General features: G+C 35.1%; 1 protein-coding gene across 1 annotated transcript in view; it reads right to left on the bottom strand.

Moving 5' to 3' along the window:
* Positions 1–17,100, bottom strand: part of ITGBL1 (integrin subunit beta like 1) — a 123,463-nt gene that overhangs the window by 41,570 nt on the left and 64,793 nt on the right. The window contains exon 7 of the mRNA XM_058800048.1: positions 16,304–16,450. Within this exon, the coding sequence (XP_058656031.1) occupies positions 16,304–16,450 (147 nt within the window). The remainder of the gene's footprint in view (positions 1–16,303; positions 16,451–17,100) is intronic.

The following is a 17,100-nucleotide window of genomic DNA, read 5'->3' as shown; positions in this document are numbered from 1 at the left end:
AGCTCATAAAATATAGCTGTCAAGAAGTCACCCATCGCTGAGGAAAGAAATTTCTATTTTACAGGATTTTAAGTAGCATAAATCATTACAGCACTCCATTATCTAAATGATCTATTGCTCCACAATCCTTTTGAATTAATCTAAAGAGATTATGTCACCTTGCTGATTCAGTTCAGTGTGTAACACTCTGAAGACTTTAACACCAAGCTAGATGGACAAGATGGAATAATACCCAAAAATGTCACAATATCATATTTGTGATTATATGAGTCATTCCCATTGAGAAAGAACCACATTTAGCATCTCAGAAAAAGCTCTTCAGAAATACAGATACATGTTATATGACAAAGTGACAGTCCACTTATGCAATTCCACATCAGTGGGCACTATTTATAAGGTCATTTAGTCACTTAGTGTGAGTTATCGTTCACACCTAAAGGAGCCTCAGATCTCATTTAAGATATTACTTACACTGGCTATGTTTGCATGTCCTATTTGCACTGCAGCTAGATCTAGCCAACCCAAACACACCATGTCAAATGTCATAACTGTTTGCTGTAGTGAGAATAGCCTTAAGTAGTTACAAGTTAAGCATAGAAGAAAGAAAAACTGCTGAACAGGAGAACAAATCCTCGTAGATCACTTTTCTTTCTACAGACTACCTGCTTATTAGATCATCCTTGAAAGTCTGTCATCTGATAAATTATCTATCTGATCTCAATAGAAACTGATACAACTTGCATGTTCACTGATGTTCAAGCTCCCTGCCCAGAAGACTGATGATCTCTGCAAGACGCTCCTAAGCTTGACAGTGCTCAACATCATGAATGGAATGAGAGGTTAACTCTGAAATTCATGTGACCTACTGTAAATATATTCACTGAGATCACCCAAGAGTAACTAATGTCTGAAGTTTGGTGCGTAAGATAGTTCTACAGGTGACAGATTTTTGCACAACGTGCTTTGATTTAGGTGCAACTGTTCATCATAACGCTCAACACCTAATTTCAGACCTCTGGAAAACATGTGTTATTATTAGTTAATACATTTTTATTTATATTGGTAATGCCCTTCCGCCTTTTTAGCATTTTTTTTATTCCCTGCATCTTTCTTTGTGGACATTGTCACCAAAGAACCCTTAAAACTTAGGAAAAGACAGAGCCATATTTACACTTCTTACGATTCACCTCTATTCACCATTATCAGTTTTGCTGTGTAAATTACTGACAATTATTATAAAGTTAAGATTATATGTTTATTATTCAATTGCTATTCCTCTGTATCCTTACAAAACCTGGACAAATATTTTCTTGACCATAAGATCATGGTGATATCTCCAGTCAAAAATCAGTCACCTAGGACTAATCAGTGTGGAAAGCCAATAAACAAATTGGCAGCTTCATGTATACATGACCAAGAGGCCTCTAAGTTGATTACAGCTTGCAGGTGTCTGTATTATATGATAATCAAAGATGCATCACATTCCAATTGCTAAGGGATCAGCTAAGGTCACCCAGAGGTGTCAAAAAATCTTGGAATGTGTGATGTGAAACAAGAAGATAGCAAATACAAACAAAGTTCAGATTGTTCAGATTAGATATCCCTTTCTTTCTACACCCAGAAGAAGAGGGGAAAAGATCAGCATATTTCTTGCTTATGGTAACAGCTTTTAAATGTTAAAACATACTGAAACTATTAAAATAAAACTATTACTCACTCTCTGGGCACAAGCTCAAAAAATGATACTAGAGGTAAAAACTTGAATAAAAAGATTCAGAATTCATAACATTTGCATGCCAACTCAAATTAAATATCAATCCAATAATGATAAAGTAGGTTAGTAGTCTGTGCTTTTTGGCAAAGGCATGGATTAGGATATTAAATAAATTTTAGTTCACAAATATTAAATTGCACCTCTAATTAAATAGATAAGCAGAAAACAGAATTCTAGTAAGTAATTACATACCTAGAAATGTCTGCATTAATTAGTGGTATTTCTGGTTTATATTAAATCCCTTTATCTTCAGAGTTCATTCAAAGCTTATATGAAACTTTAAAGTGTGGGAGACACTTTGAGCTACTCTTCAGTTATGCTCCAGTGCATGTTCTGTATAAAAATCTGAACCTTTGTGCAGTGGGGGATAAATACCTTATTTCTCTACATAAAATTAATGTGATTCCTAATGTGTTGAGGTAGTATTTTCTCTAAGAAAGCACACTTTCTGAAGGCCATTTCCAACAAAGACTGGGTAAATGGAATAACCTTTGGGTAGCAGAGCATTACTGATACACCTAAATATTCTTTCCATGGGCATTTTGCCCATAATCTTAAACACAGTTCAAATATCTTCCCTGACTGTCAGCTTGGTTCTCTAACTACAAGGTCGTGACAAGAATCACCACCGCAAGCAGGTCACAACCCACAGAGCTCCTGATAGTCCTGGGAATAACAGATTTTTCTTCCAGTAAGCACAAATGTGCAGTTAGGTAAAAGTCTAACTTTTTTCTTCTAAGTTAAGAGAGTGTAAGTCTGTCCAGGTCAATTGACCTGGTGACACAGAGGGTCTTCCAACTTAATTCTTTAGTTTGACGCGACTGTACTTTATTAAAGGCTGAAGGTCACTGCAAAGGCTAGGTTTAGAAACTGAGCAATCGCTGGTATGAATTCATTATTTCACAGATACATATTCATTGTCACCAGTAGTGGGTAGCTGGAGAGTGTTCTGCATTTGGCAGTCCCTCCGCCAGCCAGAGAAGCCTCATTTGCCCAGAATATGAGAGGCTGCTGCTCACACTCACCTTGAGCTCACATCTGGGTATGGATCAATTTTACAGGCATAAAGTGATGGAATGTGTCCTCATGTGATAGCAAACTGAACCAAGTGTACTCTATTCCAGTATCCCAGCTAGGAAAATTACAGTTTTAGTCCACACAACTTCAGGGGTGCATGGCTCCTATCTATTGTTGGTGCCTGTGAAATAAACATTCAGCACATGCAAAAGCCACAATGATCAGTATCTGGATTATGCACTGGAATATACAATACATTTTGAATTTTAATGGATCTTGAAATATCTTCTACACTTCAGTTGTTCATTTTTCATCGCAAAGGTCATGGATTCCAATATGATTAATGCATGAAAAATCTTCTGGTTAGATTCCATCAACATACCTTTCTTTGAGAGCAGCCCTCTTATTTCAGTATGCATTGAAACAGAATTTCACAAAATTTCTTATGCCAGTGTACATCTCCTTGTTAACTTTACTGGGCTTTGGGTTAAGCATTGAAACAGGAAAAAAAAAGCTACCAAACATTTGAAGATCTATACACTACACCTGGTCTTGGGTCACTGAGTTATTCCCTCTTCTGCCACAGATCCACTACAGAAGAAATGGTTGTGTCTGTAGGTGCTGCAGACAGTAAGCAATAGGGGAGGAAAAAATTCTTTAAAGGAATTTTCTAGAATGAAAGTAGCAATAACATTTATCACTTAACTTTCCATTAAATATTCTAGCTCCCAAAAGAGGAAAAGAAAAACCATTTCCTCTTCCTCACCCAAAATAAAAGTAAAAATTACTGAGTTAATTGCATCATTACATTATTTCACAATTAATTTCATTTCGGAAAAGAAACAAAAACCAGTAAGATTGCTTTTCTGAATTAAAGTAAGGAATTCTGACAGACATTTCAAAATAGCAGGCATGTATGATTTCCATGAATACCCTGAAAAGCAAATGTCTATCACCCACTCTCCTTCCCCTCAAAAAAAATCTGGCAAAAAACTTTGAAACTGTTAGTTATTTAGTTAATATAAAGAATGCCATCTACCGGCAATAACAATGAGTAGCACTGTTTATGAGTTGCTAGGTGGGGTAAGGTTGCCACTTTCATACACTGCAAACAAGTCCTAAGGTCATTTTTATAAAAATAAACCTCTACATTTGAAAGAAGGTGCTATGTTCCAGGTTCCTCTTCAATCTCTGTTCTTAATCATTGGCTTATGTTTGGAAACAAGTCCCTAGTGGGAAATAACAGACTGGGTTCACAATCCACTCAGAAGGAAGGATGTTTTTGTGAGTGTGGTTCCACAGCCTTATGAACATACACAGCACCACCATAGTTACTAAATGGAACCTCTCACAATGAGCAGAAAGACATGTACAGAAATCAAGGGGTTTTTTATTAATAAATTAACTCCAAACACACCATGTTCCTATGGTGGCCTCAGTGAGGCAGAAAATGCAATTAAAAGATTTTGAGTAAACTGATGAAGCGACCCCACAAGACACCTAGTTTCACATTCAATACAAATTGCCTTCCTACAAACTTTCAAAAACATTCATTGTTAAAGTGTTGTCATTTTGAAACCTGTAATTAGGAAATTACTAATTTATATTAAGCAAAGTAGATACTAATTACTTATTATAGTACCTATGAGAAAGAAAGGTGCACATATTGCACTTTATCAATAATTAGGAGCAGCATGTTTTCAGATACTCTATCTTTAAAGCAACAACTATGACCCATGACAGGGAAAAAAACCCTCAAATCAACAAGCAGACAAACAAAAATCCAAAACAACTAAAAAATCCAAAGTTTCAGATAACACCAGTAATGGTTACTATCTGATTTCCCCATCCCTCTCTACTTCTGAGTCTCAGAGGGACCAGATTCATCAAAGATTATAATGTTTATGAAACAGCAGCTTCTTGAATCTGGTATTTATCTGTTGCTCTGAAAACTGTGTAATGCAAGAAAGTTGTTTTGCTTGGTTTTACCCAACACTATGCTTTAAATTTTAGAATTGGAGAGCTGAGGTAACAGTAAATTTTACTGAAAGTATGATTTAATCAGAAGCACTTATTTTTTGGGTCATGTCTTTCTTTATTGGCTTTATGAAGTGTGATTAAGATGACAAACTAAAAAGAACAAATACATGGACAAATATCTGACTTCAAGTATGCCATAAAATAATTTTTCTAACAGAACTGACAAAGCTGTCTCCTGAAAGTATTCTGAGCACTCGACAAATGAAGGTGGCAAGGAAAGGGCAGAGCATTTGAACCCACAGGCCTACTAGAAAAACTTCAGCAGTTCCTGTAAAAGAAGTGCATTAGTGGCACTCAGGAAACAAAATGACATAATGTATTACAGCAATTTCTAGTTCTTTCTTGTGAAACCCTGGCTCAGAAAGAGAACCACAAATTCTGGGACAAAGATTTTGACTGGGAAGAACTTTTGTTAGCAATTTCTCAGTATGGAGATTAGCTTTCAGGCTGACTTTTCCTGTCTTTGAACTGTCTCTGAACTTCGCACAATTTTTCTCTAAACGTAAATTCCAGAAAACAAGTTTACTGTAGTGTTATTGCCCAATATTTCATATAAATGTTTAGACTTCTATCCCACAAATATTTTAAAGGTATTTAGGCTTTTATTTTTTAATGATACTTCCCACTATTCACTGATAACTGCAAAAACTCTCAATGAGAGATCAAAAGCCAATATTTCCCCCAGCTGCACTTCTCTTCATGTTCCTTGCTTCCATTTAAAATATTTAGTCCAGTCTGTATTCAGATCTCACAAAATACAAACATCTCTAAAAGCATGTAAAAGTAGGCAAACAATTCCATATCTCTCTCTCAGGGGGCTTATGCTTTCATTTCAGTTTTTCTGTGCAAGGCAAGGATACAAATGCTTATAAAATCACAGGGAACAAAACACATTAAAGCACTTTCCACAAGAAAATGTTCCTGAGTTTTATAAATAGGTATTTGATGGACTTCCAAAACTCTAAAGAACATACTTTTGCAGACATTTTACTTAACAGCAACTTACAACATTTACTTTTTAATTTTATCAGAAAAAAAGATGCTTTTGCAAGATACTGGGTTTTTTTCCCCTCATAAATCATATATTGATCACTATGTAGGCTCACACGAAAAAAGCAGCCTCTGAAAGTAATATAGTAGAAGTTCAGCTTAAATATCAGATTCAGTTGATTTGAATTCAGCATTTGCTAAATGTATTAACTTCTAAAAGTTTGTTTTAAGAAATATGGACTTTTTTTCTTAATAGGAAACCCTACATACTTTGAAAATTAGATTAAATTACTTAATAAATTACCTTTATAGTGTTCTGACTCTTAGAAATACCTGTATCTCTAATGTACCAGTCAGTGCTTCATGTTGGCAAACAGCACTTTGGAATTTAATAAAGCAGAACATAACTATTGATATAAACATGCAAGTCTATTTTTGACTACCAGAAAAATAAAGTTGGCTTAGCTTTTTATTACCTTTCTTCCAAATAGAATATAAAGAAATTTTTAATCTTTGTTCCTACGTGCTTCAAATACACTACTGATGTGCAGTTACCATGGGTCATTTTGTAACATAAGTAAATCATAGCAAAATACTTGCAGAAAAATAGGGCACTACTCAAACAAGAAATCATGAAACAGATAAGCAAGTAAGCATTGATTAGGTTAGAACCTTGTCAGGTTTAAATCTAGTTCAGAAAAAGGGTGGTGTTTCCTTTTTCCCACAGAATGTTGGACCTCCAAAATTATTCTATCAAGTCCAGACTTCCTTTCCAAAAGCAGATCTTAGAAAAACATGACATGGTATTCACCAACAGTCTGAATGTTTGCAATTCTTAACAGTTTTTAGCTTTAAAATTGGTTTTATTTGAATTTTTAGGATCTTTCAGGTATTTTAAGTAAAAATTCTCATAAGCACAAAGTAAGGCAGGAATCAAATTACTCAATCAGCCTAGGAGCCTATTAATAATATATCATACTTTACAAAAACAATTTTGGATCAGAACTGATCAATTTATTTTACACAAATTGCTGTGTTGAAGGTGCAGAGAAGATAACAGGTTCAGAGTAAACGGTGGATCCTTGACATTGTGTACTGGAAACTCCTTTCTGTCATCTTTTCCTGAAGGCCTCCTAGCTACCACACCAACCTCAGTGCAGAAAGAAATGCAATCTTCATGAGAATAACCACAGTATTTGACAGATGTCTCTTTACTCGTGAATTAAATTGGTCTGGGACAGTTCCCTGGCACTGAGGCCAGCTGGCATGGAAGAAATGGCATCTGTACTATGAAAGCATCTTCCATGAAGGCAGCCTCATCCAGACTGCCTGCTGGGACCAGTCACTATTCCTCATCAATTCCTGACCTGCTATCAGGAATTATTTGGAGAGAATCCTAGCTAGCACAGGGCAAAAGTGGCCCAGTGGCTGCTCTATCAATCCCGCTTTAGACAAGCATGTTTCAGTGCCTTGGGGTGATCCACAGAAATATTTAACTTACTAGTAAATATGTCATTGCCAAGGCAGCTCAAAACACTCTAAAATGACAAGTATTCAGGAAAAGGACTTTTATCTGCATATCAACAGCAGAGGTTCCTTGCTCCAGCAGACTTCTATTACCTTTATTTATACTGTAGTAGGATATTAAATTTGGGGTAAATAATTTGGTAAATTACAATGATTCATAGAACCCAAATGCAGGCATCTAAAGGTTAGCCTGACAGTAATTCTTTTCAGGACAGTAGGATAAATCATGAATTATGACAATTCATATTGTAGTAACACAGAAATATAGAAGAAATGGGAAAATAATTTCTGATTTAGAAATACAATCATTCCACCAAAATCAAAGGCTGAAGTATCATATTTTTTATGTCTAGTTAAATTTAAGATGAACCTCACCCAGAACATTCTTCTGTGTTTGCAATAGCTAGCATCTATTTACCATGATTACTTGACTCTGTTGTGCACACACAAGTGCATTTCCAAATGTGAGTTGACTCATGTACTAATATTTCAATATACATACATTTCTTATGGTGATGAGTAAATATTTTGGACAATACAAACAATCTCAGTTTTTGCTGCATCGTACAACTTCATGACTTTGCAGGAGATATTTGTTCTAGTGAACAAGCTGTGAGTGAAATCTAATCAGCTCTTGCATAAGCACACGCACACATCTCAATTGCTTCTTTTTTTCCAGCAGAGATTCTTTTGGAATATCTCCTCTTACTGTGATTTAACTAAGAACACTTGATATACCAAAGTCAAGAGAGAAGGTACTTAAAGGTACTTCCATTTTAAATAGCTATGTCACTTGCACAAATGCAAAATTAACTAGCATCTATGTCTCATGTTGTATGCATTACAAAAGCATTCATTCTTAAAATTACCCTTGCACAATGCAATGAATAATTTTTTCGTCAGTGTGAATGATTCCTGTATCTCTGAAAGTACTCAAGACATTCATAAACCCTGACTTTTGGTCAGACATCACTTTCTGAAGTGAACCAAAATAGGATGACAATTTGGAGCCGCAAAAATCTAAGCTATTTTAAAAATTATTATAAATTTTAATTTGTTATATCTTCACTGACTGGAATGCATAGCTTACATTCTACCTCCTTAAAATCAGTTTATTATATAAAAAGCAAATGTATTTCATGTATGTTATTCATCCTTCAGCAGACACAAAAGAAACTTCAAATCTCTGACTGTCAGGATTTAGTGCTTAAGAGCATGCAGTTTCTCTGTCCAGCCTTGACAATAATATATTTGTTTTCTTGGCTCTTACAAGCATATACCATCCATCAGAGGCCTTGATGTGTTGTGTGTCTATCTGCAGCTCACTATCTAATCAAATGAAAGAGACAGAGCAGAATGTAGATTTAGAGGAAGTCTAGCATAAATGAGTGTCAGTCCAGTCTTTGATTAGGTAATAGCAATTATGATAATTACAGCAATCCTCTACTGGAAAACATTCTAAAATTGCCAGCCTGTAGCAAAGTGTAGCACTTACAAGAATCCACTTATTTCTGAACATTTTAATCCTAACCATGTTCTTTAAGTTGTAAACAGCATAATTTGGCTTGTTAATTTAAGATAGTGATCTACTACAAATATTAATATATAGGTGAATTCTTCTAAAATATAGTCATCATCTACATTTATAAATCCCACTAGAATACAAATAGAACAAGCACTAAAAATTTAACCCAAATTCACACACAGTATTAGGCAAAACTATTATTTCTCACACACTGTTTTTCTGGATAACAATTTCAATATTGAGAGTTTTGTATTATACAAGAAATAGGTAAAGGTTATTAAATAAATAGGTGAATATGATTTCCCTCCCTCGGTTTGCAATCTGCATTATGTTCCCCACTCTGCTAAAGAAATCAAGTTCAATTTGAAAAATCACGGGTGCCTCAAAAAAAAAGGCCAACTACGTCAAAGATCCACTATCAACTATTGAATAATGACTTTTAGAGCAGCAAATGAGAGTCAGTCCAATTGAAATGGGGAAATAAAGGTAAAGAAAATTAATCAAGACTGGGATATGGAAGACACTATGCACAGCAGATAGCTAGCTGTCAGAAAGGCAGTCCTGGCCTTCAAGGTCTCTCACAGACGTCTTCATTCACAGATGTCATTTCACAGATGAAAGAGGTCCTTGTTGGAGAAAGAATTATGATCAAGAGAACAAGACCTCACACACAAGAAGTTTGCAAAGTGTCCAGAGGTGGTAGCATTTCAGAGGCACTGACTGAGAAAATAAGAGGTGTTTTTCATATTGTCAGTGGTCAGTGCTTACAGCCATCAGAAAAACACTTGAGCAGTTAAGTCTGCTATTTTATAGATTTTTTGTCATTTCTACCCTAACCATTCTTACCCTTCAGATTAATCTTACCTAAACAAGTGCTTCCAAACAAGCTCCAATAGGCATATGGTTGGAAAAAAACCCATGTAAACTGGGTTCTGATTAGCAAGGCCTCCAACCTTGAGGCTTTCTCCAGCTCTAAGACTGCAAATCTTCTTTTAAATCTTTTCTTCATCAGGTGGTCTGTAGCAGACACCTACCACACTCATAATAAGTAACTACATATTAATATGTCACAGATGAATAATCAGATATATCATATGTAAATAATTGATCTGGCCTCCTGAATATTCCATTTAAACATCAGAATTTTTTTTTGTCCTCTACTGCCTCATTTACTGGTGAGAATAAAATGAAATACATTTTAATGAAAACACGCTATATTGAAAAAGAGCATGCTAAATTAATGTTGGTGAGCTGGCATCTGTGGTTGTTACTCTACCAGCCACTGATGCCATGGTTTAAAGATTCCTTTTTTATACTGGTCTTTTACCCCATAGCCTTTATTCCTAAGTATTATCCTAAACCAGATAAATTATCAATTCTTTACTGCTTCTCAAAATTCTTACCATGGAAACAAGTGAGAAAATTCAAAACAGTAAAAAATTCTATTATTACAGAATTACCACACGCAATATCACCTGCATCTCAGAGACAGACACCTTCCAATACACCCTGCTTCTTCCAGAACAGATTAAGAAAGCGTCTATGCAGACACAAAGTACTTCAGGAACCATTTTTTTACTACTGAATTATAAGCACTGCCAGTAAGTGTTCACCAAAAAAAATTAAATGTTCTTCCTTTAGTTCCTCTGTCCCTACTTGATGTCTCCCAAAAATACAACAGTATAAGGTAAAAACAACAGCAAGGAGTGCTATAGATGGGTCACAAATAAGTACCTTTCTCTACAGAGAAAAACTGAAGTGATGAGCTCCTGAGCACTGATTTAAAAAAAAAAAATAAGGGGAAAAAAAATTAAAATTTGGAAGCTTTCCTAACAAAGACAGCTTCCAGAAGATGCTCCTTCAATTTAGAGAGAAAGGCTCAAACAGAGCCTGAATCAGAGAAGCTGTTTAAAATCAGTGATCTAAACTATTGATATACAAATGTAAAAGGAGTGGGATTCAACTATTTATTTCTATTTTTTCCTTAGACTTCAACAGACAACAAGTGGAGTGCAAAGTGCCAGTCCAGCATATAAGAGTATTCCAAATTGTATGACAAATGCTGTTACACCAGCTCATTCAGCATTAAAGTAATAGCACAGCAAGAGTGCCTCTCTGCTTGAAGCACACAGATGTAGAAGAGCTCGATCTCAAAGTTGATGAGATGAAAGCTAGAGATGTGACACATGACTTGAATTTGTGTTCTGTTCTTGTTACTCCAGCTAATAATGCTACTTGCTGCCAGGCTGTCGACTATAGTGCTTTAATTAAGACCTCCTTCAGAATGCAGGGGTCATGCAAAATGAATGGAAACAGCATGCCAAATTCAGAGATGATGTACATTAGAGTAATTTACACTTCAATTAAACAGCACAATTTGCATAATAAGGGGCTGCAGTAAAGAGCTAGTAGCAGGGGTAGTAACCTAGATTTTACCTTAGGATTGTTTACACTTTTCTGCTCTGACCCCATCCTGTCATGTAGAAAGTACAGTGAATTATTCAAATAGCAACGTCCACTATCATCTCTCCTTACTGAGTCAACAAGCCATAAGCTTCAGAAGCAATGTTTTTCTGCAAGTGTCTAATAGAAACAGGAAATTTCTTTTGTTTATCAATTTTGGCAATGTCTTACTAGAGGGAGACCCCAAAGTCCTTAACTAATAACTGCACTTAGAACAAAAGAACCAGAACTGTAACATTATAGAACTATACTCAATGACGTTCCAGGTAATGGGGCAGAACCAGTTCTCATGATGTGACACATGCCACCACCAGCAGCCTTTCTACCCTTTTAAGGCATCATACCCAGCTGTAGGGACTTCCCTGTTGTAGAGATGAAAAGATCAGGTTTCCACATTACAGTTTGTATATATTTTAAAATCCTGAATATATATTGAATGATGTCATTCAAAGGTTTATATGAAGCTATAGCAGTTAATGATCCAACCCAAAATTATTCACAAGCTGAGAATTTGTCATCTTTTCCATGAGCCATATAAGACTTCACAAAGGTCAGAAGACAGTTGTAGAGTTATACCTGGTTTTAGGCAGCTATTTAGCACATTATATTTATCTAGGTTCCATCCACTCTCGTCACTGCACAGATAGGATTATTGCATGTGGGTTTCTCTTTCCTTCTGTTTATATTCTCCATTTTGTATCAACTGGAATCTACCACAGTTGATACAACAATCTGTATACAATGAGATGTTTGAGAGCAGCACAAACTGTGTATCATACAAAAAGACACAGGAGATGCTCCAGAAAAGGATTAATTCTCTGCAGCAAGCACTGGCCAATGGCTCTGCTCTGTGGAGTCATCGCTGACCTTTGCTTTCAGACTTCAGGAGAGGGTATCTAGCATTACAGAACACAAGGGACTGAGTCACTGTCTTAGCTCACCACAAGGAATCTTTAAGGATGTATTGAACACTGTTGCTCTTCCACTAAGATAATCAAAATCTAATAATTTTAAATAGAGAAAAAAGGACAAAGGTATTGCTGTTGGTAAACTTTCAAAATTATACACAATTTTTGAATGAATGATTTAGTGTTTTGAAAATAGGCTTAGGGGTCTTTTCAAGAGCAACAGAAATCTTTTATGTAAAGAATCAAAACATCCCTTCATTTTTCAGTTAGCCCATGCTAGAGCATAAGTGTAAGGAGGAATTTCACCAATAACGAAATAGTTTAATTTTCTCCATGTGACAAATAAATAAAAGCAATTTTAGAGAAGATATTTAAATGCTAAAATACCAATAAGAATATTTTTCAGTTATCTGGCTTTGTAAATCTGCCATGGAATGGCTGCATTCACCAAGGGTAAGTGAGGAAAACAAGATTATTTTTTTAAAAAAACCCTCTCATCTATTATTCTCAAAACCTACTCTTTTTATTTTCAATTCTCTTCCTAAAGGCTTTTTTATTAAAACTATTTTTAAATCTGCTTTGTACCTGAAGGGAAAACTCAAGTGAGTGATGTGCATTTTAAAGAGAAAATGGTTTGTCTTTTCCCTTAATCCTGACAAAAATATAGTACCTCTTTATTTCAAACCATAATGATTTCTTGGTATGTCTTTTCCTTTATGTCTGACACTGGTCTTGATGTACAGTGTGTTCTTAAAAGTAACAGATTTCACTGTGAAAAAAGTGGAAGTTTTACATCTAAGCTAAAAGTCATGGAGCAAGTTAAAAAAAAAAAAGCAACTCTCTTGAGAATAAGAGTATAAGAAGGAATTCTTCACTTTATATGAATGATGATGCCTAGAATCACTCCTCACCCTCAAAAGACTTTTGCAGGGAAAGTAATTTTTGGAAAGTACTTAATAGGTTTTTATTCCCAAAATTTTCTTGTAATCTTCTCTCACCTAATACATAGTCTTGTACATGATATAGACAATCTGATTGATGTAATAAAGAGAATTTATAATTGCCCTGCCTTTACAACACCATTTTAGCATGTAGACATTTTCCTTTGCTACTCAGCATGTCAATAGAAGCTTTCTCTCTCCTTCACCCACCGGAGCAGCTAAGAAATATAAGACTACAGTGTAATACTTTTCTGGCAGCCTCTCTAATATCCCCACATGCTGAGCAGCACCCATGAAACAGCTTGCTATTCTTGTGAGGGGGGAAAATCAGGAAGGGAATTACAGTCTGAAAACAAAGGTCGTTTCATCGACCCTCAGAAGAGCAAAATATAGAGTGAGAAATCATAATTTATTGCATTTTATAGAAAGTGATTACCTAATTGTGTTCCTCCTAACCTCTTTTCAGTTCTCTATAATTTTTAATACAACTTTTATATACACCTGATACATTAAATGTTACAAACCCCCATTTTCTTTCCCTCTTCTTTCTTTTCTATACCTTTTTTCCTCTTGCTGAGATACATGACTGATAGTTAAGGGAATATAAGATACCCAAAATCTGGGTGGGATGTGCCAATTCTTTTAGTTCCCATTGCTATAAACAACAAAAGTATCTAAATCTAAAAACAAAAAGTACAGATGAACATAAAACATTCTTTAAGAAAACAATACATGGCAAAATCATAAAGTCATGCACCTGCATCTCTGAGAATTCTGTTGTGTATTCTATTCCATACAGGAACTGCCTTACCAAAAAATCCCACTAAATAAGGACATAAAGTACTCAACTACTTTGGCAGTACAGTGGATTACTGACCTGGGCAAGGATAACTGTTGTTGCACCATCATTTTCAAATGGAAAAGACAAAAATCTCCTTTTCCTTTTCAGACTCTCCTCATCACACAATCCTCTCTAAGGACATCAGAAAAATTGGGGATTTTTTACAATTCTATGGCGTTTCCCACTCCTGAAGACTTGAAATCAATTGTGTTTGATTGGAAAACCTTATTTTGATTCATCTGCTTGTATCACACTTCTTCCCATGACAGGTAGTGGGATTTCCAAATGGCACCAAATTTAACTATGCAAGTCCAATGACAATTTTTCATAGGAACTAACCCCTACTTCAGCAGTTCAGAAACATTCTTACACTTTTCTTTTATTCAAAGTATCATGGAAAAAAGGGAAATTCAAGGAGTCCAGGGTAAAAAAAATACACTGCCTAGTAAAACAAAGATGAGTAGACCAAAACATCTTCCCAATGTCTTAAACAAAATTGTTCATAGAACTAAAACAAGATACTGCTTTCCATTGTTAAATGGAAGTTTTCATGGGGAATTTTTTTTTTCAAGTCTGGAATTGCAGAATGACTTGTTCCTTCAATACAGCAGCTGTCTATCATATTATGTCCACCATCTGCATATGAGCCTTTTGCACTCCTTGAACACCTTAGTTATCTCTTCTTGTTTGGAAGTCAAAGTTCATTGAAAGCCACTATCAATTAAGCCTTTTTTTCCTATAGACACTGCTTTTGAAAATTTTGACCAACAGGTCACTCAAATTATTTCACCTGAAAATTATTTCACTGCCAGGATCTCAACAGCAGAACACTGCCAACATCATTAGGTGCTTATGCAGAAGGCCAAAAGAGTAGAATTGTCGTCATTAATGTTAAAATCTTTACATTTACTCTTATTATACTTAATTTTAAAAATTTTAAAAATTCAGTATCATATTTATTCAAATTAAACTTGTTTTTATGATTTTTGTTCTTCCTCTGTCTTCACAGAGGACAATGCAACTAAATCATAGAACTGACACCAAGCTCTCAAGATACACAACTTTTCGGGAAGCAGATGAAAGAAGAGACATTCAACATCCATAAGGACAAGAAAAAAAATAAAAAAATAAATCAAAAGTCAATGCTCCTTTTTTTTAGTTATCATTCCTGCAAGCATGAAAAATAAAATGCAGTTAATTCTCTACAGATGCCCATTCTCCAACTAACTTGTAGCAAAAAAGTCTCTTGTAAAATTTTAGCAGGAAAAGAGAGAGACAATTAACTGGAAAACTGCAGCTTAGTTAAGAAAAGAGCAAGCAACTGTCTGTTAATACATAGTTCTTTTAAGATACTCCTAATGCTACATTTAGGAAGTAAATGAGCTGCTATACAATTACAGGGTGAAAATAGTGCAATTATCACAGAGATAACTTGGGTGAACAGCCTACAATTTCTGACTATGTTAGTATTAGTGAAAGAATAAATCACAAATGAACTGACATTAAGGGACAAATGCAGTAATCCAAGAGAAGCTTTAGGCCTTTCCCAGAAAATATATAAATTCATAACAACTTCAATTACCAGTTCTGGAAATATTCTGTCTTGTATTTATTTTTCTCTCCTCTCCGCAGAAAACCACATTTCACACAGTGACAGAGGAAAATTAGCAGGTCCTTTTCCTTCTGAGAAAAATTGCTTGCAATGTATCTTTTATGTGTGTGCATGACTTAGTGTATATTTTTAGTCAAAGCTCTTGAAGAGGCTACAGTGTCACAAAGAAATGCTTTCAAATGAAAAGCCAACAGCCAACTAGCAAACTGCACTGAAGCGTGACTGTATTTTATAGAAGTCAGTCCTGCACTTAATGGGAGTTTGTTAGTCAGAGTAAATCCAAACAGTCTTTATCACAATGGTGCCACGACATTTTACACAGGCTGAAAATCTCATGCTGCTTTTGTCAAAAAATGTGCAGACTAAATCCATATTTTTAATGTATCTTTATTAAAGACTTAACTATGGCAATTTTCAAAGCACCCTTGAAAACCTCCAAAATAAATGTTAAGGCATGTGAAATAAAACACAAAGCAGGAAAAATAGGTGACCTCTGTATTCTTCTCCTCCCTCCTCCTAAATCACAAGTTATACAGGTGTGATTCATGAACAGTAAGCTAAGAAGGCACACATTTTTCATTACTAGTAATACTGGACATATATAAAAATTCTTTTAATGGAAGTACATTTAAAGGGCATGAAAATTCTTCCAGAAATGTGCTTACCTCTTCCAGAGCAAGGTAAATTGGAATTTCCTTGACATTTCTTAGCACTTTCTTCAACTGACATTGGACACGAATCTGGATGTTCACACTTTTTCCCAGTCCATCCTTCTTTACAGTCACATCTTCCACAATTACACTGTCCATGACCTTTATAATGAATACAATTCAAGATTAACCTCCATTCTGATGAGGTATAAAAAACTCTTAATTGGATGAACTTTATCACAGTTGGGGCTTCATTCAGTAATGAGATTAGCAAAAAATACAACCAATCCATTATACCTACTTTTGTTTCTGAAAATAGCACTGTCTACCATTCCATTTGAGCCATATTCCCCTTTCTGTTTTTTTCCTTAAGGGATGTTTAGCCACTCAGCACATGATCTAATGCAAAAAGGGTGGAATAGAGATTAAAAATACACATTTTACCACCATTTGGAAATGTGGAATGTCATAAGGCAATATTTAATTTATTTTTATGTTGTTTTCTACCATGGTTGCAGCATATTCCCTAAGAAATATATCAATACCATCCTTTATCTACTTGCAATCAACATGATCCACTAGAGACAACCATTGTCTCATAAATTCCAAGCCTCAAACCAGTGTCTGCTACTAAACAGTGAAAAATAATAAAGTTTTGAAATATTGGCCATTCTCATTTCAGTAGGACAATTAGATGTGTTGTTTGGTATCTTACAGCATGTCTGAGACTATTCCCTGCACATATATTTCCTTCATATAAAAGCAAACATATGGAATTTTTCTTGAGCTTTTCTCAAGAAAAGCTAAAAGAA

Source organism: Ammospiza caudacuta, chromosome 2 (assembly GCF_027887145.1).
Source record: "Ammospiza caudacuta isolate bAmmCau1 chromosome 2, bAmmCau1.pri, whole genome shotgun sequence".
Lineage (NCBI taxonomy): Eukaryota > Metazoa > Chordata > Aves > Passeriformes > Passerellidae > Ammospiza > Ammospiza caudacuta.
This window is presented reverse-complemented; position numbering and strand designations above follow the sequence as displayed.